The 25,921-nt window shown below is 44.9% G+C and overlaps 4 protein-coding genes across 4 annotated transcripts; all 4 read right to left on the bottom strand.

Moving 5' to 3' along the window:
* Nucleotides 1-235: 235 nt before the first annotated feature.
* On the bottom strand, nt 236-565 carry PHALS_07606 (uncharacterized protein; the record flags this gene model as incomplete). Its single annotated transcript, XM_024721102.1, has 1 exon — nt 236-565. One exon carries the CDS (start codon nt 563-565, stop codon nt 236-238), a length of 330 nt encoding a protein of 109 aa, XP_024586235.1.
* A 1,649-nt stretch (nt 566-2,214) lies between these two features.
* PHALS_15242 (uncharacterized protein) lies at nt 2,215-2,535 on the bottom strand. The gene has a single exon (XM_024721103.2). It carries the CDS (start codon nt 2,512-2,514, stop codon nt 2,266-2,268), a length of 249 nt encoding a protein of 82 aa, XP_024586236.1. The 5' UTR covers nt 2,515-2,535; the 3' UTR covers nt 2,215-2,265.
* Nucleotides 2,536-15,569: 13,034 nt separating this feature from the next.
* Nucleotides 15,570-15,781, bottom strand: PHALS_07607 (uncharacterized protein; the record flags this gene model as incomplete). The annotated part of the gene is made up of 2 exons (XM_024721104.1): nt 15,570-15,683; nt 15,743-15,781. 2 exons carry the CDS (start codon nt 15,779-15,781, stop codon nt 15,570-15,572), a joined length of 153 nt encoding a protein of 50 aa, XP_024586237.1.
* A 2,330-nt stretch (nt 15,782-18,111) lies between these two features.
* On the bottom strand, nt 18,112-18,333 carry PHALS_07608 (uncharacterized protein; the record flags this gene model as incomplete). Its single annotated transcript, XM_024721105.1, has 2 exons — nt 18,112-18,210; nt 18,247-18,333. The coding sequence occupies 2 exons, from the start codon at nt 18,331-18,333 to the stop codon at nt 18,112-18,114; spliced, it is 186 nt and encodes a 61-aa protein (XP_024586238.1).
* Nucleotides 18,334-25,921: the final 7,588 nt, after the last annotated feature.

Consider the following 25,921-nt stretch of genomic DNA (forward strand, 5'->3'; position numbering starts at 1 on the left):
ATTTCTGACGTGGAGAACCGAACAAATTATCGAACTACGCCTATTTCGTTCTCGCCTTGGTGTGCCTTTGACCGACGTATTACTTTACAATCGCTGCGAATTAAATATTGATCAGATTCGTGGTTGCACAGACCTGTCCAATATGATAATTAAGATCAGTATTCACGTAATGTCCATTAAACAACTTCAAAATATCAATATCGTGTCGTGCTTTATATTTCTTACATGCTGCTTGTTATACCTCAACAATTAACAAAATGTTCTTCATATGTATAGAACGTAAGATGCATAGGACTCGAAAAAGGCTTAACGCACCCCCAGTTAAAAACTGGTATTTTTCGTGAATGCGTCCCTCGGTTTCTATCAATTGTAAAATACCAGAAACTTGTCTTTTACGTCGAATCTGCGTCGAACGCGTTGTAATTTGATTATAGAACTGACATTTACTGTAGACGTTGGCCTTAACTCTCGAAACAATGACATAAATAGCTCCCTGATGAATAGATAAATTTTGATGCGAAACATTTTCAATGGGTGCCCATTTGGGCGATAAGCTCTTGTTCATTATTCTCTTGTCAATCTGGCCAAATAAAATAGTTGGTGTGCATTTCCTACATGATCCGTTGTCGAAAATTGTAATAGAACGTGTCTTTTTGAAAAGGAAATGTTGGCCACATAAGAGTATGAAACTGTTCGTATGTCTTTCTGTGAAAAGAGCAGTCTTGAAATTTTGTTAGCAAATAGATCGCTCAAGAAGCTAATTATCAATTGGTAAATCAGTCTGTCGCATATTTGGTGCTGAGGTTCTTTTCACTCAATGTGAATGGCTGAGATCGGCAAGCGGCAACTTATCTAAACGTTAGTCGAGAAACTTAAACTACATCTGCATCCTTTCTAAGGAAGTCTCCTTTTATTAGACAATGGCCGTGCCATTTCCGCATATTTTGCGCTATAATTGTTACAGTAAGAATCAAACATTTACAAGTCCCTAAAGATGCAGTGGATTTGATATCCGTGACTAAAATCGAACGATAGTAAGAAACTTACTACCATATCTCATTGTACAGCAAATGGACTCTGTCCTTTCACGTCTCCTTTTTAGGATTTCATACAATTGCTGGCAAATGCACAAAGTAACTATGCATTTTGCGCAGAGGAGTTTTCGACTCAATGTGTATGCATTAACAAACGCACAGAGATTGAGTCCAGACGTTCCACTCATGAGCAAAAACGAGAGTGCTTAATTTAGTTTGCTCTGTCATTTGATAGTACATTTATTTGAAGTTTTAATATATTTAGACCGACTTTGTAAGAGTGAGCTACTACGAGACCATGTATACTCTCAATATAACAAAATAGCAACATTATTTTTGTAATATTGTACAAAACCATACATTTGGGTAATTATTTTTGTAAGTACACGAGCTAGCCTGCTTACCCGGTTACAAAGCATAAAGATCGCCATGACAAAGAAATCAGCAAGAGATATCGTATCGGGAGTTGCTGGTACGCACAACTCCTATAGTACTCTCCCAAAAGTTGCGAAAATCGGATTGAGCTTAACGTCGCCCATAACAGAATCAGTTTGTAATGAACTTCTCAAGCTATTGTATGCGAGCAAGTTTAGACATCGACACATTGTTGTCTGTACGCAAGATGCTGTTTTTGGAATCGAGTTGAACTCATACTGTGATTGCGTGTCAAAACTAAAGGCCAAAATAAATCAGCCACATCGCGACGCTTAAAAACTTCAAAGCCAAGACTTTTAGATCAAGGTTGGGCCTTAGCTTATAAATCATGGTGCTGTCATTAACTTAAATAGTATAAAGTAAGAACTTACAATTTCGGGGCCTTTATAATTTATTAAAGAACTTTGACCTTTGTGCATCTGTTGAACTAACGATATTGCATTCGTTTTGGAGATCATTGTAGCTGCATGAAACGCACAAGCTATGTATCAATATTGATAAAATTAGCAGCGTTATCAGAATTGCATTGGTAAGAGATGATAGAGATAGTGAGTTTTGTCTTATTGAATGCGGTGTGAGAATTGAGTTTACTGCATCTATTATTGTCAGAGCAGGAGGATGATGTTGAAGCCTGCGGCAGTTGGCGAAATTAAAAGCTACGGAGAAGCTCTGGTGCGCATACTTGATGCTACAGTTTCTTAATTACATACATAAAGCTGATAACTATATATTTTTCATAAGCTGAAATTATGTCATCCGCTTAATCATTGAAGAAGAAAAAAGAAAGATGACATTTCTAGTGGAAAAAAACGCGATGGCGACAAAGAGTTAGGTTCAACAAGATCACATGCGACGGGATGAGGTGCACTTTTACATGGTCAAGGAACGGCAACGTTTGGATAACAGAAAACAATTTCAGATCATGTGATGCAGTTGAGTCTTCCAAAGTAGGCGTCATCAGAGAATGATGCGCGGCGCTAAATCGATCAGATTTGCACTTTGTGTCATCAAATAAAAAAAAGTGCTTTTGAAACTGACTTCCCATTCAATAAGCAGTACATTCATGGGTCGTCCCGGTCGGAAAAATGTATTGAGTATATTAAATAGGCTAGTTTTCTCGGGTGTACGCAGGGTTGCGCATCTATTTCTACAAAGCGCCTTAAGCGACAAGAAGTATTTTTTTAATGTTTGGACTTCTACAATCTGTCCAAATAGTTTGAATAACGATAGAGCTTTAACTTTGTACCAAATTATATACTCAAATTAATTCAAACGTTTTCTTTGTCCATACGAAGTGCGCAAGGTGGTGCTTAGACATCAGTAGTACCGATTTACTGAAAACTATCATACAATGATAATATTTTGTAAAATAACTTATTCTCTTTATGATCTACTTTTCCAAAAATGTATTCAAGTCGAATATCGTAGAATCTCATCCAGCAACATAATTGCTCAGATACTTTAAAGATGCCGATTCCGCTTACCACCTGGCGCATCCTTTGCCATTATCTCTTATGATTCAAAGACAGATTTACCTGCGCAGCGCGGACCCAGGAATAAAGAGCGACCACTTACTACTGTCTTATCGAGAAGAACGGCGCTCCGAAACTTGAGATGGCTAGTAGTCATCCCGATGCCCGCGTCATTTTATGAACTTTGGTATGCCAAGCATGAAATGACGTTTAGGCGGACATTCGCTTCGCTGGAGATGGCTAGTCAAATCTTAACGTGCGAGATCGCTTGTTCTTCCTCACTCATTGAGCGGACTAAGTCAAAAATTGACAGTAATTTCCCCGAGTATTTGTACCAAATATAGATCCAAATCACAGAGTGTAGGATCTCCCCACCGTTGCTGCTTCATATGCCTCACTCATGGGTAGTAATGAACCGTTGGTTGAGCAAGCGAGAGGAGAATATAATTATAGAGTATTTGTTAAAGGAGCATTAGTATTACATTGATGGGTTTTTATACACAGTGCAATTAATCTATCTGGAGGCTTCCGATCCCGCTCATTGTAGTGGCGCACCATACTAATCTCTGTTCGTTTGTCAATGCAAACTTTAGATGTCACTGCTTCCCCTGTGCAAAGTGCAAATGTAGATAATCTTGTCGCATTAGGCGTGAGACTACAATACTGAAGCTGAGCTTAGGACCTCTAGCCAACCTCGGAATGCGGCAATAAGATAAAATACTCGAACGTTTATATAGGTCACTTCAGTCTACGCTTTTCTTGCAAGACCTGATGAGCTTATTCAATGATATTCAGAGCAGTGAAGCAATACAAACTAGTAGCATTATTGTTGTTTTGCGACAAAAGATTCTATCAAACTGAGTGTCGTTCGTTAATGCCACGAAATGGTTGGCCCCATGCAAGCAGCTAGTTGCTGACGGTGGCTTATGAACTCTATACATCTTAAGAATGAGACAAAGCCCTTGAGAGGAGCAGAGTTGCTATGCCATATAAAATAGCGGAGACGGCACAACTCCAGGCAGCGGTCGTCAATTTTTTGCTCATTAAGATAATCTGATTCTCAAATGGGTGTGATGTGCTTTCTCTTTATCTACTGACTCCTCCTTAACGCAGAGATACGTAATCAGATTCGCAATAGGATATGGCACTTCTTAAAAAAATGCGTACTGGTGCAAATATTCTTTGGTTGTGCCTTTGTCGGGGGCGGCTCTGATCAGCTGACTAGCACTTTGTTGGAGGGTACGTTTTGAGGCTTTCAGACTTTAACTTCGTTATGGATCAGCTGGCGAAACAACCCCAGCTGGGAGCTGATGGACGAACAAATTCAGTTTTGATGACGAGCTTACAGGATATAAACGACCGAAATAGAAGATGTCTCTCATTTTTTATGAGAAAAGCTGAGATGGTCGTGGGTTCGGTCCTATCTAAACAAAATTTTAGCTCTTTGCACTTGCAAACTCCAAGCTAGGAGCTCAAACGCGAGAATGGACTTTGACTTGCAAAACCTCAATCAAAGAGGCGTCTACCAACGTAGAAATACCTGTAAAGAGAGGCACAAAGCTGGCGGATTATGTTCAGGGGCAATGGATTCTCACTATCGCAATGCTGTCTGACATCTGTCGTGGAGTAGGTAACGGCTACCACATTCCTCGATGGGTTTACAAACAAATTACGCTCGCAATAAGAAGATTTGCAATCACTTCTTTTCGAGGAGGCGGTAGGAGTTGTAAAAATTGGAGCGAGGCACAACTTCCGTGTTGCGAATGCAATATGAGGTGCTGACAATGTTAGATGTACGAGCGCGCCAAAATCGATGGAGCTCAGCAATGCTGAAGAAGGATAGTGAGATCAAATAAGTAATGAGCAACTCCGCAGGGCTTGCAGAGTTACATCTGCAGTATCTGTGCCGTGCGTGCCCCATTGCTCGCGGCTGAAAGAAACGCTGGGTCTGCCGGTCTCCAACGCGGACGATGGACACTTTCGGAGAAACGTCAAGTCCCAGTACGCACAGGGCGGCTTACGGCATAAAAGCTGATTTATTGTATTTCATCCGATTTGTACCTGATCGAACCTCGGGCATTGTGAAGCTGTAAACAGTTCTATTAGATTTGAAGTGTCGTGCAAGTCTGTACGATACGCGACTGTCGAAAACAGCACGAGGGCATCAACGATGTCAAAATACGGATACGTAACACGTGACGGGGGCATTGGTGTAAATGCCGAAAAATATGTTGAGCTTTCATGTATAGATCGAGGACCTGAAAAATATTGGTTAGTCTTGGGGCTATATTCAGGAATGTGATTTAACACAGAGCATGGTCTGACTGGAGCGCCACGAGTGAGAATCAACTAGATGGCTAAGCAACAGGCGTCGAGGTGTCGAGCTCTTATTTTCTGAGAGACCATAGGCGAGTCGTGAGCTCACCTCCGTCAGATAAGAGAAGCGCTTTTGACGCGAGCATGGAGCGCGTTAGTGTAACGGGAATCGCTCGTCCTTGTACACACACTCTCTGAGGAAGGCTTCAATCAACTGACACGCCCCAACGCGTGTTGCTCGTACATAGAAGGGAGGGAAGGTGACGTAACATTTACTATTATAACTAATAAATTTTGAACATCACTAACTTTTGAGGTAATAGTAATATCGCTTCTGATGGGACAGAACTGAGAGAGGATACACAAGTATACAGGATGTACAGTTGATGTGAGCAACACAAATTGTGTGATCTAGCAATATGTGTAATGGGACCTGACTTATAACACCACCCCTACGTAGATGTGGGTTTATTCAATTCTTAAAAACTCTTCTTCCTTCATATTCCGCTATTCATATCACCATATCAAGCTCTTGCCAGAGTACGCTTACTCCTCATGAGATCTCGTCACCATCTAATTTGGACTTCAGTCCGATACCACGTCATTTAACGGATTTGCGCTATCGCGAACCTGGACATCAAGACGACGTTTACAGATGACGTGGTGGATTCACCCTAGATCTTGACGAGCTCATTAATCGAATGAGTTCTAGACTGATGACGCGAGTCGTGGATCTTCGCGCCATCGGGGCGCTAGAGGCAAGCCGCAAAGCCTCATATATGATTCATACGTCCAGCAGTCTCTCTGGGTTCATCTAGGCAATCGACACTCGATTCTGGGATGGGTCCATGCGACCGAATCTGTGGAAACCCACCGTTTACAAACAGCAAGCACCGCTGCTGACTTTTGAAGGTGCGCGACAGGCGCTTTCGATTTGTGTATTTGATAGTGCAGAATTGTGTCCACTGCGATATCGAGGATATTCGTGAAGTGTGCTCGGTCATCAGTCGACTTCACGACGAGAGAGACCAGAAAAGAAGAGTCAGAGACAGCATCCATAGGCGAAGTCCGTTTACGGACCCGCATCGAGCGCGTAAGTGATACTTGGACAGTCGCGACGAATATACGTTTGAGGCTACCACATGTACATGTATTCTTGCTTGCTGGGCACCTCAGTTATTAAGCCAGTAGCTCCTAACCGCGACAGCCACCGCGTTCTCGATGTGGAAGTATTTTTTTGTCGATCTAAAAGAGGGGGAGGTGTTGCCGGGGTCCCCTTTACATCTTTTGTGGCTGGCCCACAGCTTTCGCTCACCTTGGACTACATTTAAAGAAGGCGGAGAAGCCTCTCTCGATGATGAACTAGCGGCTGAACAAGGAGACGATCGAATATCGTCGACACGACAACGCAAGAAGAATACTTGATCGGTCGTTCGCGAAGTTTGTGATTTCGCATGGCATCATGGTCACTCGCCTGGAGAATGCAATCGAGAATCGGATCCATCGGTTGCAGCAGACTTTTCCATCAATCCTTCTGCTGTAGCTGCTTCCGCTGATGATGTGAGGCCTTTTGTAAAGCAATCTCGCTCTGTTTCGGGTGCTCCCGATTATTCCCGTTCTTCCGTGGGCGATGCTAAGGCAACGGCACCAAGGATTTCAACTTTTAACCTTTGCGCCGAAGCTTTGCCTCTGAAGCCAAGTTATAATGACCTTGCGTAAAATCCAAGTTGGCAATCGCGTCGTCGCGATAATAAGGTTGAAGATAATCTAAAAAACCGTCGGTTGTGTCATTAGCCAGCTTGGCAGGTCGATAGTGAACGCGTTCCCATGGCATGACACTACTCGGCATGGATCAATGAAGCGAGGCAAAAGCTTCGATCTTCACAAGCTTCAGACTGCATGCTCTCGTAGTACAAAGTAGTACATAATCCTCAGCAAATAGAGATTATGCCTTGACGACTTCGTATATCTCCGGACACATTTTGCATATCTTGCGCATTCGCCATCACATCTCGAACACTTGTGTTCACATTTACACGACTCATGTATGAGTCGAGAGCGTCCTTGTACTTTCGCTTCACATTCGCATCACTGATTGTATCGATTCGAGAGGCAACGATTTGTCGAGCCTCACCCCACTTATCTGTGAGACATCACTTATCGCACAAAGCGGTTGTTATGAGTGTCGCAACTTCTTTATAAAAAAATGGCTTTAACTCAAGTAGACGAATGAACTAAATCGTTCATGGCAAACTCAACCAATGGTAAAAACGAACTCCGTCCCGCGGGATTCCCCGCGCAAAAGATTCTCACCACATCATCAACGACTCGGTTGGTGAAATCTGTTTGCCCATCGGTCTCCGGGTGTACCGCCGTGGCCATATCAAAGCGAATGCCAGAATATGAACAATACTTCTCAATAGCCACTCGTAAATTGTGTATCACGATCAGAGACGATGGCGTTTGGCAGCCCGTAATTGCAGAAATGTGATCAATGAACAATCTAACCGAACCTTCGGTTACCGATTGAACGCTACATGGTACGATGCGAACCATCTTGCTGAATCTGTCGATGCAGACGAGCACTAAATTGTGGTCGCCAACATTCTCGGTGATACCGAAGGCAAAGTCAAAATTGACTGACTTTCAGCAGTCAACTGGAACAGAGAGACTCTGCAGTGGCACTCGCGTTTGCCGTGCGGTCTTCACGCGCTGACAGACATTGCATGTCTTCACATATCGTGTTGCCCACTTGTTCATGTGGGTCACCACAATTGAGCACTGAGAAATGATAGGTCTTCTCACGGCAAAGTGACCGATCATGCGCCTCGTACATTATCTTGTAAAATCATCGTTGTGGAAGTTGAAAATTGGTGGCTCGTCGTCATGTGCAACTTCATCGTGAGTGGGACCATTCCTCCATGCATACCGTTGCATCCGTGACCAGGAAGTTTGTCATGAAGTTCTATATCACTCGATTACGGTGTCTTGTTAATCAGATCACGCTATTTATCTCTAACATACACCGACGTATCATATCGAATACTTCGTGTTTGATATAGCTGATATGGGTTGGCTCCTAATCAAGACGACGAGAAAATACGTCAGCCTGCACGTTCACTTTACCCGGCTTGTATGCGACCGCGAAGTTGTATTCTGCGGAGAATAACAACTAGCGAGCTATCCGATGTGACAAGTGAGAAGACTGTACTACATATTGCAAGCTTGAGTGATCCGTGTAGACGACAAACGGAGATGACCTCAAGAGGTGACCACGATACTTCACCGCAGCATACTTCATTGCCGAAAGCTTCTTGCTGTGTACAAATTAATTTCTTTCTGCTGGCTTCGGCTGTCGCGATCGGAATGACACGACTTGATTGTGTCCTAGTGATTCTATTTTGCAATAAAGCACAATCAAGTGCAAACTCAGCAGCGTCCAACATCACGCTATATTGCTCTGTATCGTTAAGCAAGCAATGGTGTTTTCATCAAGTTATTTTTGGTTTGAGCTAATGTTTCATCACAAGCGGACGACCACTCTCATAGTACGTCCTTCTTCAGCAAGTTTAATAGCGAGCGTACCATATCCGCGTACCTACGCGAGAAGCGAAGCAGGTAATTGGAGAAACCAATCCACATTCTTAAAGCCCTTTGATTTTGTAGCGCCGACCACACCACGATTGCTTTGATCTTTTCAAGGTCTACACGGGCGCTAAGCTCACCAACGTAACAATCGAAGACCGGTTCTTCGTTAGCACCGAAAATATACTTTGCTTGCAACGAATATTTACGCATACATTTCAGCACTAAACAGAAGTGCTCCAAGTGCAGGTCTGCCATCTTCGTCCTTCGAATAGACATAAATATTGTCAAAACTTAGTGTACGAAGCGTTCCAGTGATCGAAACAGACGTGAGACCAATCGATTGAACGTTGCTAGGGCACCTGATAGTCCATGTGGCATCAGAGGCCATGCCCATAAAATACCGGACGGTGTATGAACAGCCGTCAAACGGACGTCCACCCCATCCTTATGGATTATAGTATCCATCGACCAAATCAAGTACACTAAACTGTGTACAGCCGATATACGGTGGAAGATGACCATTTACGATGAAACAGCGTTTGAGCGAGAATCGTCTGCACATTTAACTTGTCTAAGGCGTGATGGATACGCCATTTATCGTTTGGCTTACGCACACAAGACGTCGTTGCGCTTTGAGGGGATTTGCTCTCCCTCACTCGACCAGCACCTTGTCTTTGAGCAAAAAACATGTCTATGTACTTACTTTGTTTACGCAACAGTGGCTACTGTCGAAGCACTGCATTCTTTGAACCAGGTTCACGATCCATTTTGTGTCAAACTCTGCGTTCATGTGGAAGACCAGTGGGCGGGTTCGCACTAAAAACATCATCCTTATATTTCATAACAAGCGAATTATAAGGATGAGCTAAAAAGTCGATGCTCTACATGACTCCACACGCTGTCGAAATTTCTCGAGAACCGAATCATTAGCAAATTCCGTTAATTTCTTCACATTTATACATAACGGGTGGATGCATCACCTTCGTGGTCAATTATACCCATTGACCCACAATCCCACTCAGCCACTGTACCAGTGGGAGTATCGGTATAAACAGACACAGTCGATTCCGTCACCTTTCCAGTACACACATTTCGACAACATTCTTCTTTCTTTAGAAGGCAACCACCGACATATCTCTATGATAAATTCTTTTCGTTGAACAAGTCACCATAAACATTTCATTCCTTTTCAAGTGGCACCACTTGATCTATCGACACACTTTCTAAATAACCACCCCTGTATATTCCATGACTTTGTATATTTCCTAATTTTAATTGCGTGATAAATACCAACGAATTGTGGATGATTCACAGCAGCATAAGACCGCCAAGCGTTTGAGCGTTTTATCTGGTGCTTAGTCAAAGTGAGTCCATTGCTTCCAAGGGTTTCACCTACACCAGGAGAGCTACTCCCAATCGTTTTCGATCACTAATCGATCAATGGCTCGTGCTTCTCAAGTCACGATTTACTTAAAATCAGGTCATACCGTTTGTCCATCTCAAGGACCGTTAATACTTCCCTCGAGTTGAAGTCTTCAAATTTAGCTGAAGATCAATCATAATTCCTCCGCGGTGACTTCGCCAACTTCACTGAGATAAGGACATTGCTTCTATCTAGCGGACTCGATAGCACCAACTCAACTTCAGCAATAATTTGCTTCCGCGCATAGTTACGCGGTGCACTAGAGTCAGGAAATACTTAAAGCGGACGACCTTAGCCCTTTACATAACGAGAAGCCCATTTCAACTTGTGTCGTTATCGAAGGACAGCGATCGATCAAGGTCTAAATCATCATATGTGATTTACCACCACACATATTTGTTCCAGTAGACCGCCCTGTGTCTACTGAGAACCGGCGTTTTCCGAACGACTCGTGATATTGGTACCTCGTGCGTTGGAAACCACTACGACGAGAACTGTATTGAGAGATTCGTCTCCAACGTGGATGATCACGGCGGATGTGACCATATTGTTGACATCCATAACAGTATATTTGCTGCCCTCAGACAGACGCCGCACTTAGATTCATTGGTTCTGGATTTTCAGCAGTAGCTGTTACTGCTTCTATCGGATTTATCGATTGATCACGTGCTTGACGCTATTACTAGTCCTCACGCAATGCAATCATAATTAGATCATCCAAAGCCGTTGGTCTCTGACGGAAGGCTTCAGACATAGGAAGATGAAGTGTGAGTCCCTCAAAGACAAAGTGACCATCACTGCCGAAGGCAGTGGTTCGTTTGCCATACTGGCACGAAGTTTACGGAGCTTCCGTACATAGTCGTATAATGTACTGTTGCTTTGACTTGATGACAGAAACTACAAGCGTTTTCGAAATACCACATTCGGTGGAAAAAGCATCGATTTCTTGGCTGTCTTCAACTCTTGTCATGTGGCAAAATTGCCTAGGGCGGTAGCTTTTTATTTCATTGCCTAACCCTCGCGTGGCCATCCAAATGCGACATGGCAACGACCAATTGACAACTGTTATCACGAAATTAAGCCATCGCGATAGCGATTTCCTTTTTTCGCTCCCGGAACGCAAGATTTTCATCTCCGTTTCCGGGAAAGCTTTTCACCTAGATTTTTACGGAACGTTCCGTGCGTACCGACGGTGTTACCACCACTTGTGGAGGTGATGGAACCGGCGTCTAGATGTTCTAGGAAAAATCCAAATAATTCTTGCTCATACTCTGCAAAATTTGCTAAGCATTAAGTTATCGCTTCTTGATCCTATCAAAGCATGTCGGAGACCGTGTGATCTCTGATAAAAGATTGCGACTCACCACACACTCACATTGCAAGTGTGCTAGGAAAAAATCACCCCTCACTCTTGATCTGAGGGCATCCACCACCTGTGGCGTCCACATTGTCCATTGATGAAACTATCAAAGTAGTCGGCGTTGGAGTGACTACTGGTGCTGCCAACATTCACTTTCTGAGGGAGACTTTAATAAGCTTATTTCCTGCAAGCCGTTGATTTAATTGAAATAGGGGAAAGGTGAAGTGACTTTTATCAAACATAGCACAGTTAGTAAACCATAAACCCTCCCTCAAGTGACAAGTGCCTCCAAACTTTGATATAACAAGATGGAGGGTGATGTAACTATTCAGGATCGAAAGTTACTTTAACACATACAAGCATGTGGATCAATCAACATATGTAATTGGGTCTTACTTATTACAACGTAACGTGTGGTGCGATACGGGTATCATACCAGCACCCATGGCTGCTCTGCTCAAGTCATCCAACGATTGTGTCGATGTGATGTTCTCTTCGGGGTCAGCGCTCTCATTCGTCACCTCAGCCTCACCGCCCCGCTCGACACTAACACCGGCACCGACATTGAAAACGGCTTCCATGAAGCCACTGTGAACCCTACACCGTACAAAATGATGTAGAAGTGCTGCTGATGAGAAGGAGGAAGATAGAGGAGATGAACGGGATTTTTCCCACCGTTAAGCTGTAGTCGCGAGCCAGCACCTCGCGGTCTATGCATTTGTGTATGACCAGAGCTGGCACGACATCGCTGTGGTCATATTGCAAGCGTGAGGAATGCTGTAGCAGGATTAACGCAGCGTAAAATCTCGTTTTTTCGATGCGGCAAGTAAGGTTAAAAGTCACTACACCCCAGACACAAAAAGCCGTATTTGCTGAATTACCGGACAAGCCTCCCACAAGCGACCCCATATGACTGCGCAAGTAGCCAGTAGATCGCAATCTGCTGCCTCCAAGTACTAAAACCTAAACCAAGGTAAAGACGCTCTTCTGTTCAAAATCGAAACTGTATTTTATTGTTTGAGTTGCGGTATAGCCGCCGATATCTAAAATGTTAGATCTCCTAATTAATAGCAATACATAATCAAAATACTAAAACTAAAACTTAATTAATATGCCTTACTACTGGCAATCCTGCCACGTAGTGGCTTCTTTTTACGATGTGACCACACCATTCTGTGATTACAACAACCTATGCAAAGTACACCTATGTACGGTCACACCATCTTGTGCGACCTGCCCTTTCATACAACGGTACGTGTAACCCGGATAAAGTATGCGCAAACATTTCGTTGCAAGAGAATCTTGCAACAAAGTGTATTTTCGGTGCTAACGAAGTACCGATCCTCGGTTGTTATTGGTTAGCTTGATGTTCGTGTAAACCGTGAGAAGGTCGAGCAATCGTGGAGTGGCCAATGCCATAAAATCAAAGGGATTTGAGTTTGGTCTGTCCAATTACCTGCATCGTTTCTTGCGTAACTACGCGGACATGGCACGTCCGCTATTAATCTTGCTGAAGAAGGACGTACTATGGGAGTGGTCGTCCGCTTGTGAAGAAGCAATCACTCAAATTAAGAATAACTCGATGAAAACGCCATTGCCTGCTTCATCACGTGTCTCGAAGCCATATAGCGTGGTGTTGGATGCTTCTGAGTTTGCAATCGATTATGCGTTATTACAAAAAAGAATCAGAAGGACACAATCAAGTCGTGTCATTTCAATCGCGACAGCCGAAGCCAACAGAAAGGAATTAATTTGTACACGGCAAGAAGCTTTTGGCACTGAATTATGCTGTGGTGAGGTATCGTGTTCACCTCTTGGGTTCGTCTCCGTTTGTCGTCTACAAGGATCACTCTTGCAATATGTAGCTCAGTCTTCTCACTTGTCACACCGGATAGCTCGCTAGGTGTTATTCTTCGCAAATTACAACTTCACGGTCGCGTACAAGCCGGGTAAAGTGAACGTGCAGGATGACGCATTTTTAACGTCGTCTTGATTAGGAGCTAACCATATTAGCTATGTCGAACACGATGTATTAGATATGATCATCGAGCGTATAGATAAATAGACTGATTTGATCAACGAGACACCGTAATCGAGTGATATGAGACCCCAAGACAAACTTCTTGGTCACGGATGCAACGGTATGCATGGAAGGATGGTCCCACTCACGATGAAGTTACACATGATGACGAGCCACGATTTTTGAGTCCCCAACACGATGATTTAAAGTACAAGATAGTGTACGAGGCGCATGATCGGCCACTTATCCGTGAGAAGACCTACCAGTATCCCAGAGCTTAATTTTGGTGACCCACATGTACAACTGAGTGGCACGATACGTGAGGACATGCGATGTCTGTCATCGCAAGACAAACGGAAGTGCCACTGTAAAGTCTCTCTGCTCCTATTGACCGCTGAAAGTCAGTCAATTTCGACTTTGTCTTCAGTATCCCCGAGAATGTTGACGGTGACAATGGAGTGCTCGTCTTTGTCGTCAGATTCAGCAAGATGGTGCGCATCACTCCATGAAGTGATTCATTCGATGCCGAAGGTTCGGTTAGATTGTTCATTGATCACGTTTTTTGCAATTACGGGTTGCCAGACGCCATCGTCTCATATCATGATACACGATTCACGAGTTGCTTCTGAGACGATTTTTTGTTTTCCTGGCATTCGCTTTGATATTTCTACGGCGGTGCACACGGAGACCGATGGGCAAACACATTGTGCCAACCGAGTGTTCGATGATATGTTGAGAAGCTTCAGCGCGAAAAATCCCGCGGAATAAGCTCGTCGTTAACATTGGTTGATTCTGCTATGAACTATTCAGCTCATTCATCTACTTGGCTTTACGCCATTTCTTATGAATAACTTACGACACCTGTAATACCGCTTTGTGCGACGGGTGATGTCTCTCATGAAAGTGGGGGACTCGAAAATCGTTGCTGGAACGTCCGCGGTCGGAAGGCGTACTTGGTGAAATGCCAGCGAGCGAGAATACGCGAGGCACTCCAAATCGTATCCTACAATCTCAAGATCGCTCTCGCGTTTGATTCGGGTCCAAAGACTGACTCCGCTTTGGAAATCTGCCCCTTCCTCTTCTCTCTTTATCCCTCTTGTCGTGAATTTGCCTAATGATCGCACGTACTTTGCGAGCATCCTCGATATCGGAATGAATTAGATTATGCACTGGTCTATAGGCAAAACGAAAGCGCATATCGCATTCCTTTAACATGTCTGCAGCCGTATTTGCATTTTGCAAATGGTGTATATCCACAGATCTGGTTGCACGAATCCATGCCCAGAATCGAGTGTAGACTGACTGGACGGAATCTAGATCGGATTGCTGGACATACGATACATACATGAGACTTCGTGATTCTCCTTCAGCGCATTTAATCGGCTCAATAGCGCATAAATACGCGGTTCGTGTCATCACTCGAGCTTTCATTTAGCCAAATAGTTCTTCAACCTCTAAGTGGCACCACCACGTCGGTCACGAAACTCGTGAAGATCAATCTCACGAGAACGCGAATATGATGGACGACTAAAGTCGTAAAAGAAGCTTCTTGTACTTACACATGAAGCTTTCGATGACATCAGCGTCGAGTGCTGCTAGAAAGATTTTGCGCTGACTAGCTTCATGCTATCATGAGATGACGCGTTGTCTACCAACAGCAGCGCTTTACGGCTGTGTATCTTGAGTTTTAAGCGGTGGGGCCATTTCAAGACGAGAACGCGCGTCATTCATGAGTTCTTGTTCGCGTAGAACTGGATGTCAAGCGGAACTGTGCTCAATCAATGGAAAACGAAAAGAGCGAGGCTTCTTGCTGCCGTAAATGAAGACGGAGTCCACCTTCTCGAAATCTGCCATATTGCAGAACAGACCAACCGTAATGCGCGCCTTATCATTCTTAAAACGCATTGTGTCCATTACGCCATCACGACACATGAGACAACACCACAATCGCATTTCGCTCATTTGTTTCGCAAACTAAGAATGTGGCCAACACTTTTTCAAGCATAGTCCAGGTCACAACTTTCAATAAGATTACCTGAGTATACTAAGCATTCAGGTTGGATTCAATTACAGAAGGACAATCCTGGGAGGAACCAAAAAAATAATCGAATTTAAAGAGAGTAAATGGAACATGAACTACAATCTGGATTGGTCGTTTTTAGGTTCTAGCATAATTCTTCTCAGGCATAAATTATATAAGTGTTTTTATCCTCTCATACTAAAATCGTCCTAATTCACGGACCAGATCACGGGTTCCTTCATTTCAGAAGTTTACTACAGTCTGCTTATAATAGAAGGGCCCATCATATAAGAGCATATTCTGCATGAGAACCAGGACACCCATTGCAAAAACACATCACAAAAAATTCCAAGTAAAACGAAACGGCTGGACAATATACGAGCACATGGCTCTAAGAACAATGTATGTTTGTCCCGAATAGTAATTCCAAAAGCATTTATCAAAATCCAAGTCATTCTCAGTCGCGTAAACAAGCTTGACCACAGCCAGAAGCACGAACTGGTTGCCTTCGCGAAGGCAAACCCTTATCTCCATCACAAAGAGCTCACTTCATAGATACTATCTGAGTAAGACCATTGGTCATTCGACGACCCACGTCACCACCTGTCTTACTATACTTAAATTTGCGACACCGGCGCCAGCCCCAAATCCCAGACATGGAGCTGCTCTTGATGAGATTTGTGCAGCTGCATCATGCTAACGCAGCTCTTAGCATTTTTTGGAAGAAGGCGAACAAACTCATTTATCCGCAAGACGTATCGTATTCCAGGATGCAGAAGTTCAAGCGGCGCTACAGCATTCATTTGTGCACAACTTTGGGTCCGTGTATCTTGCCACGGTCGACATCAAGCGCCACGAACTACAGGATCTTATTGAGGCGTATAGCTTTATTGAGCTCTTTGTTTTTTCTTCTTCTTCTTGGCTCCGTCTCTTTTCAATGACACCTTGTTCATTTAATATTTTGGAGTTCTCGATTCTGGTTTTTATCTTAATCCCATATGGACCTTGAGGTATCGGAGGGAGTTTATCAATAGTCTTCTTGACCATGTCTGCACCATTCTTGCTGAAGGCGGACCTCCCTGTAACAATCTTTTGATCTTCAGCGCTGACGCCTGTTGAGGTGTGTGTAGCCAATACCTCGATACTGTCCGAAGTCGTCTTTGGATTGTGGTTGACAGTCCCCGAAGCAATCTGTCAGTTTGCAGATAGACAGAGAGACGCAGTTAGGAGAAGACGAAGTCCCATGACCAGGTTGGTATTCCAGTTGAGACGATTATGGGTACTGAAATTATTTGGAAATGATCAACTGGTTGGACTAAGCTCCAAAACCATGAACTCAGTCAGAACCATGTACTCAACTAGCGTACCCTGTCAGATAATCGCATAAAAATACGGTATGAGTGTTGATTTGTTGGAAGCCAAATTATTTTCATTTAAATTTATCATCCATAAGCTTACCTTTGTAGTTCCGAAAAGTAATCTTCTGTGAATCTTCTATCTGAATGATGAAATTAACGAGGTTAGTGACTGTGAGCCATAAACACTGTCTGATCAGATTGAGTCATTGAAGTTGTTGTGCTCTCAACCAAGGAATTGCAGCACGAGACCATTACCACTTGGCTAATCTGAACACATTTTCGAAGAAACCAAGGCACTCGCAAAAAATTTCACCAACTTTCGTTAACTGGCGCAAGAAGTGTTGGTCTGAACAGCTAGACACGCTCGAGAGGTAATTTTGTTGGTCTGGACAGGATGGGAGGGCTGGCGGCCAAAAATTCAGATGTGGTGATTGTTAGTCTGAAGGCATGCACCAGTTATGTTGAGGCACTCGTTATACACCCATACGAGGCCCTCAACTGGGTGCCAGCTAAGAAAAAGACGACATCAACCGTGATACTTATGATTTTGAGCACCCAGCCTTTTGAAGTCCGGGGCGGAGAACGATTCCATTCAGACGAGAAAAACTGAGATGGTCGTGTTATATCTATGCTCCAAATGGAGCAACAGCGCGTCTCTCTTGTGATATCAGATCAGGAGGCCGCACTCACAAACGGGCACTAGCAAACAGCCCCACTATAAAAAGGCGCTCCCAACAGGGGAAGTATTTCAAGCGACATATATTGCAAGTATCGATTGCAAGTGTTCACACAGCCGTTCACAATTATTTCTAGTTCGTAAATGGTGCAAGAAATGGTGAACTACGCTGCAAATTATAAAGCTATTATCGCTGCATTGGCATCAGGTTCTTATGTGATCACGATAGACGTTACGATTTTCGTAATGGGTATAAGGATGAGTGTGGCTCACATTGAGACCTTCCGCATGCACACTGCTTCATTTGAGGAAGCAGTGTATGACTTACTTCAGCTTCTTGCCGCGAGAAAGGATAGGGTTTTGAAACTCATCGAGCCACAAATTTTAAAAGCTGAAAAGGCCAGCACCTCTACCCCAAATGTTGTTTAAAGTGTGGCATTTTCTGATGAGCTATTTGCACAAGGATAGTGTCAACCATGTCGACATGTCCCGAACCCATAGCAATTTCCTTGAAAGAATATCAAGTGGAGCTAGGTACAAATACATGAGGCAACTTCAAAGTCTGTGTATAAAAGCTTGTGTGTCGGCCATCCAGGTCCAGACCGGTCACTTCATGTCGTCTGGGACGCATTAGGATTTGCAATATGGTATATTTTCTCCAGTGCAGGGGCTGGTGGGAAGGAACTCGTGATTAAAATATATATATAAAGTTTTGAACTAACCTGCTTGGCTCGAGGCCGTGCGTGATCTATACCGATTATGCACTATTTCGCAGTGAACTCATCATTATACTTCCCAAAGAGAACGACAAAATGGATATCATTTTTTGATGAGTATAGGTATAAGCTGAATCCACTAAGTGTTATGGCAAATGCATTCCCACATCGCACAGAATATAAATTCTCGTAAGTGACGACGGTGGTGTCTTCAATCGATGAGGCGGAACGAAAAGTGTTCGGGTCAGATATATAATGTAGTACGTTGTTGAAGATTTTACAGCAAACTGATGCCGCTAAATCTAAGCGCACGGTTGTAATCTTGCTGTATAACAGTACTGTCCCATTTACATGACTTTTGCGGGTGGCGGTATCTCACCATGAAAACCTTAAGTACAGAATAGTTCACATTTTACACGATATTCCTATGAGCGGCCGCATCGGAAAAAATCCTGTTCGGTGAATTCTATGTATCTGTGGCCGAACATGTATAATTTGGTAAGCATATCTATACGCACGTGGATAAGGTGTCGGTGGATGAACCCAAACCACATTCGCCGGTGCTCTGAACAGCTTGCTGATTCCCGGTTAGTGCTGGTACTCAATTAGCATAGATGTTTTCTCAGCCACGACGCGTATGACAATTCCGACATTGCGGGTCTTGTAGACCGTCTGAGCAAGATGACTTATCTCGCTGCTGTCAATGACGCCATATTCGATGGTGATACGGCCAAGATGTTCATCGGAAAAGTGTCTCGTCAACATGACTTGCTAGCTGCTATTGTATTAGAAGGATTCCCGCGCTATGTTTTGACAATCTTTGTCTGAGTTAAATTGAACATGTATGCTGATTTTAGAGACAGATGGACAGATGGACATACGGAGCACGCTAATCACATGCTGAAAGAATTTATCCGAATTACTCGGGCGGGTACATCTGTGCTAAATCAAGTAGCCCCCACGCGCTGAGATTGCAATATATTAATTCAGCGAACACCGCTCTAAGTTTACCTTGTTTTTAAAACCATTTTTGTTATTCCCTGCCACCTCCAAAGCGTTGCTCTAGCCTTAGTTGGAGTTGCGGACCATACCAATCGAGTCGCTGAATTCTGCTTGGCTAAATCTGTACCAAAATCACAAACTTTATTCCAAAGGATTAAGTAAGGGAGAACCAGGATAAATTTCATGACAAAAACAGAGCCAGGCAGAACACACATGAACATGCAGTAGGAGAGAGGGTCTATATAAGACTGATTGCCTACATACACGAGTAGCGTATGCGTCTCTTAAGGTATAGTTGCGACCACGCTACATCACATCGATCGTATCGGTGCAAAGTAACAATTGTGGATTTATACTCTTAGTACCCTGACCAAAATACAAACCCATCTTGTGCACGACGTTGTCTTGTTGAGTCATATCATGACCCCGCTCTTACAAGTCAGTCGAATTTGAGATAGTCTCTTTTCGACGGAGCAGCGTTTCAAACATCAACCTACGCTTTATTACATAGCAGCGACGCGGTCACAAACTCCTTGGGGTGCATAAAATCACACGGTGTGATCGCGTTGTCTTAAAGCGCAACTGAGAACTGATAATGTCAATTTAGGCCACACGTCAAGTCTCTCAAGAAAGTCGTCGAGCTGCGGCTATCGACTGAGCTTGCGGGAGCGAGCCACCAGAGAGTCGTCGCAGCTCAATATGTGAAGGGTGACTCACTCTAATGTGAAATGATTCGTGAGAGGGGGTATGCCAAGTTTATTATCAGTATTTAGTAAAGTGAGCAATATTATTTCTCTCTATAACTCTCGTGAGTTTGAGTGCTCAATTTGGAAAGTTTGCCCTGATGTCGACGCCGCATATGACCCATCGCACCCTCGGTCTTTCTGCCCTTCGAAAAGCGACAGGTCATCCTTCATACCTCACATCTACTAGTAAGGGGTGGCTTGTAGCAAGTTCGTCACGTGGTCGGTAGCTGTATCAGTCGTCTGATTGAGAAGAGCGATGGTGTTGACAACAAGAACGGGAGGTGGTTGAATATACACCTCGACGTCTGTGCCGTGTGCTGAACTTCGTGAAACCGAGCATCAGTTGACGTAGTTTACACAATTTTACCAAATGTGTATATAGTAAGTACACAAGGGTATAGTTATTACCCAGTTTTACTCTCTCACTAGGATGCAAATTAATCCGTGCTCACACTCATTTTGTTCTTTCAATATACAACGAAAAAGTACCACTTCAAGATCAACCATTGCATCTGAAATATCACTCCATTTCGGACCTTTATCGTTCGTATTCTCTAATTTCACTGGGAGTCTGCAATCTCAAACCAGATTAAATGACTCAATCATCTTTTGCCGATAGCGTGGTTGTCGCGATCGACGTACTTTTCCGATGAGGATGCCGATGTATCCTTCGATGAGAACGGCTCTAGTGCCTCTTCGATTTCCAGCTAATCACCTCCACTCTAATCCGGCGATGCACGTCCTAGCCGCCCTCCAAGTAGGAGTTGCTCACTAAGTTTGGCCACGCCCTTTTTCAATGTCAAGAAGAGCTGCGACGATGACCAGCTGGTTACCAACGAGCTCGACCTGTCTCAAACTGTTCAGCTACTTTACTGCAAGGAAAAAATTGCACCAATTCTTGCCAAATACACGCCGTAAATACGGTTAGTACCGTCCAAAAATGCTTTTTGCACTAATGTGGAGCGTATGAGCCAATGTGTGCGGGCAACATGCTTGCACTTAGAAAGCAATCAGCAAAAGAAAGTCGCCCGCAAGTGCTTTTTTAGCCCACAGATCATCATTCCCCAGAATTTCCGTCTATGTTTGGAGCAATAGCGTTCAAGGAGAACCAAACCATTATGATGAATATACCCTCAGCATTTAAAACTGGCAAAAGTACAGCAGGCTATTTACGACTCAATCCACGCGATGAGCAAGGAGAACACGTCATCTCATATGTCAAAAGGTATTCCAAGTTGGCGTAGCGAGGGGGCGACCGCCTAGCGGTTCTTCTAATGCTGCAACTCGCATAACGCAAGGCTCAACGTGATCGTCGAAGTGATCTTTCATCAACACAGTATTCTGTTGTGAAGGGTCCCGCTCGTCAACACGAGACAGCAGTAACATGTAACTAACAAGATTGTTTACCGCATGGTCGGTCGCCATCATTTAGTGGGAAGAGGGCTGCGTTTGCCTCATGGCCAAAGGAGTCGTAAGTCGAGGTAGCGCAAGGTCTTAAGTGGCCACGCACCTTAGCAATTTGGCTGAAGTAAAGGCTCAATCTCTCGCAAGCTCTCAGGCAAAAGATATCTCTCGACTTCCCCAGGTACTTAAACCAGCCCTGGTACATTCGCGGACTTTCAGAAACTCGAGAGGTTGCCATGAACAACCAAAAACCGTGAGCTGTGAGCCTCACGTCTCTTTGAAAATGCCAATCCCCTAAAAATAAGGCCCCAATAGCCACGACCTGCATAAGATACAAACAGGAGGCCAGATCTTTCCCAGCAGGCGCGGAGCGGCCAACCGGACGTTACCAATCCCCGTAAGAGGCTTGTCGTCCGCCCCAGCGTGGTAGCCCATTCTATCGTACCTGTAACAGGGCTACATGTACCCTGGCATACACACGAGATGGTGTGAACGTATAAAGGTGTGGATTACACAAGACGGTGTAATCACACGATGGTGTGGCTGCACCGTAATAAGTAGCTACTTCTTGGCGGGGTGCCAGTAGTTATGCGTATTAATTAGGTCTTACTAATTACTATGGAACGCCTAGCGATTTAGAGTTAGGCGGCTTTGCCTCAAATAAAATAAAAATACAGTATCAATGTTGAACAGAAGAGTACATTTGCCTTGTGTTAAGGTTTTGGGTATAGCAGATTGCCATTCGTTACACTCATACTGGTACTAGTATAGAACGTAAGGTCTACGACAGCCAAACTGCACTTGGTAGCACTAGTAGTTGAGCAAAGCCTGAGTCGTTACGACTGATCTTCTGTGAGGAAAGAGCAATTCTTCTATTTGCCCCAGGGCATGCAGGACGGGAAAAAAATGATGTTTCTGCTTGGCCCTGAGGGCGTGTAACACCTTGCTTCGCACCCAGGCCGCTCATGGTGAGCGTTAAGAATTTCGAAGGTAAGGATGGAGAAAATCTCTTGCTCTGGGTGAGAGAGGCCGATATGGCTATGATGTCCGCCATTCTCCAAACTGAGCAATAGGGCGTGGAACTAGCTATCTCCAAGCTTGGTGACCGAGCAAGAGATGGGCACTGATGTGTGCAATTGCAGCGGTGTAATCCCTTCTGGACGGAGCTGAAGCTGCCGCTTTTACGTGTGTTCTCGCCGACTAACCAGGCATATCGCGCGCAATCGAGTTTTATTGCCACCAGACAGGGCAAGAATAAAATTAGTGGATTTTGTCCAAGAGTTGCGTACTCTCATTGCCGGGATAGCAGCAGATCCTCTCCCGGAAGCGGTCACAGTGACCGTATTTATGGAGGGCATGCGCACTGGCGTGGCCAGAATGGAAGTCTTTTGTGTGCATCCGTCTTTTTTGAAGAAGCGGTGAATGTGCCATTGAATGTCGAATTAAACTCTAAGTCGTCATGATATAGTTGGAATGCACATCCTCAGAGCTCGTCTGGCGGGCCTGAGCCAATGGATCTCAGCTATTCTGAGAAAAGGGTGGGGGGGTTCGTTCTGCCGAGCAGCATATAAATACCCGAAGGTGTTCTGTCTATGGGGACACCCGTCACTTTTGGACAGGTTGTCCCCTGCGCAAGGCGCATCAGGGTTCATCGAGCCAACGTCCCGCTTCTCACCAGTCTGGTTTGTCGCGGGTCAACGTCAAACCCCCTGTAGTCGCGAGGCGCCCAACTGGGGAAGAAGTTAGTTTTGCTAAGCCTCAAGGAGGTAGAGGGCAACAGCTGAAGAGCTCCGTACTTTTAAAAATGAAACGTGTATGCAAGCCTGGCTTGCTGGTCGTAAAAGCGACAGAGAAGGCTTTGGGAAATCCTGATCGACTCCGGGGCGTCGGACATTTATGCTTGACGCTCCACGACCGAAGGAAGTCAGCTGTATGCTGAGACGCTGAAAGCGCGGTTGAGTGACACCGTCACTGTTCGCTTAGCGACAGGGACATGTGTCACGGTACTGAAGAGTCCGGTGGACCTCGGTGTCATATTTCTTGACTTCGATAGTGTTGAATGCTGCCTATTCTTAGACTTGAATTCAGGGTATGACATTATCCTTGGTATGGCATGGTTGGAATACTATGAGCCATGCATCGATTGAAGGTCAATTCCCTTGGTGCAGCTTTAGTGAATCACAAACCTATTTCTGCTAGATAGTAGATGCGCTATTGGCGCGGGCACTAGACCAGTACGGCCAATGTGCTGGATATCAGAGTGCCGAGTTGACGAACACCGAAAATGTATCGAACAAGAGTCCCGAGCACGGGTCGCGGGCTGAACGTGGAGTGGCACGTATCCTACTGAGCACACTGCTCACGTGTCATAGCAGTTGCTGCATGCCAAGAGTGCCATGGTCGGCCTAGGGTCGATGAATCGAGGGCGAGATCCTAGTGATGCACGTGGAGTGGCACGTTACCCACTGAGCACTGCTCAAGTATCAAAGCAGTTGCTGCATACCAAGTCGGACGAGGTCCGAGGCATCTTGGGCAAGGCCCTTCTGGTGCGCGTGGAGTGGCACGTTATCCACTGGATAATGACTGCGGAAATAGCAGATCTTCGTCGGATGTTGTTGATAATATCACGGCTCCAATGGAGCAAAGAGTGGGGACGCTGGACGACGCTGTGAGCGTGTTCCCACTAGTCTCGACGAGGAGTAAAACCTCTATAGAGAAGAGACGGCGATTCTCTGTGTTATCTGCAAGACGCAGGGCGTCGACTCTGACCCATGGTTTGTCTACCGTAGACGATAGCGCACAGCTATACATCCTTGTCAACTGCATGTCGGGTGGAAGACGGCAACCCTAGACAAGTGGATGCTCTATTCGAGTCGAACGAGATGTCCTTTGGAGAGTTTAGTGGTGCTTTGAAGGCAGGCGATTTTGCCGAGGTCATTATACGACCGAACGAGGAAATTATCTCTATGCTTTTGGATGAAGCTGTCTTGGAGGACACCAAAAGGGTGTTGAACGCACGTAGCGAATCATCGATATTGAAAGATCCTTCGGATCCATACTATCTCTTAACAAGGAAATTTCAAAACGTAGTCTTCAAGACCCGCCGTCGGTCCTACTCCGGACCAAGGTAAACGTCATGAGATCAACGAACCAAATACTGCGTAACACGCCAACGAGCCTGTCCAAGGAGCTATGTAATGTCATTGACGCCTGTTTTCGTGCGAAGCACGACGCAGGAATGGTGTGTGAGAGCAAATCTCTCCATTCAACACCCACGTTTTGTGTCCGTAGGCTGAACGGCAAGTAGCGTATCGTTCACGCGTACGTTGAGCTAGACGCTTCCATTATTCCGGCACAAACACAGATTCTTAGAAAGGATGCTCTTTAGACCATCTGATTGGCTGTACAAAGTACAATGCACTCGACCTGGTGAGCGCTGACAGCGGTGAGTACTTCGAGCGGGGTGCTATGGCAATGGCTGGTGATACCGCAACGGCTGTAAATGCAACAGCGACGTTTTATCGTCCTGCGACGCTATTGGTTAGGCCCCACCGGGCGTATACACAAACATACTCTGACGAAACTTCGTCCACAGTCGTGCGGGGCACGGGAGGACACATGAGTAAAACTATTTTGTCTATTTGAGAGCGGTGCTCGAGTGCATGCGCACGAATAAGCTCTATGCTAATGCAGATCCGTGCAACTTAGGCGCGGAAGCAATTCCCTTTTTTGGGTGCATCATTGGAAAGCGTGGCCTTCGAGCGGACCCCGGCTCCAAAGAACCAGAACAAACTTGCACAAGTGGCTTGGCCTCGCCAACTACTTGCATATGATAAGCGCAAATCATGCTGAAATGACACGGCCATTGTCGAATCTCCTTAGGAAGGGAGCGGAATGGTGTTGGGACACAGAGCATCGGAAGCCTTTTGCCGGGGCCTCCTTCATCTATCAATACTGGCGTTGCCAGATCCTGGTTATCCATTCTGTGTCGTCTTTGACGTTTTATACTTTGTCATCGGCTGCGCACTGCTGCGAATAGACGCCGAGGAGCGAGATCGGGAGATCGCGTTCGAGTCTCGCCAGCTTAAGGCTGCAGTGAAGAACTACCCAGTCCACGACAAGGGATCACCTGCGATCAAGTATGCACTTATGCTCAAAGCCGTTTGTGATCTTCAGAGATCATGCCTCACTGCGCACTGCGACTCAGTCGTGTCAACTCTCACAGAGGATTGCCAGATGGCTCTCGTTCTTCGCAGAATATAACTTCGAGGTGACCAGTAAAGCAGATTGCTGTGGCTGATGCGTTGTCACGCAGACCGGATTATGAGCTTGCTCATGTCACGACGGTGAC

This window comes from Plasmopara halstedii, assembly GCF_900000015.1.
Source record: "Plasmopara halstedii genome assembly, contig: Scaffold_3120, whole genome shotgun sequence".
Lineage (NCBI taxonomy): Eukaryota > Oomycota > Peronosporomycetes > Peronosporales > Peronosporaceae > Plasmopara > Plasmopara halstedii.

Bases quoted from the DNA above. Each gene is read 5' to 3' on its own strand.
- PHALS_15242 (XM_024721103.2), bottom strand. From the start codon at position 2,514: ATGGGAAGTCAGTTTCAAAAGCACTTTTTTTTATTTGATGACACAAAG.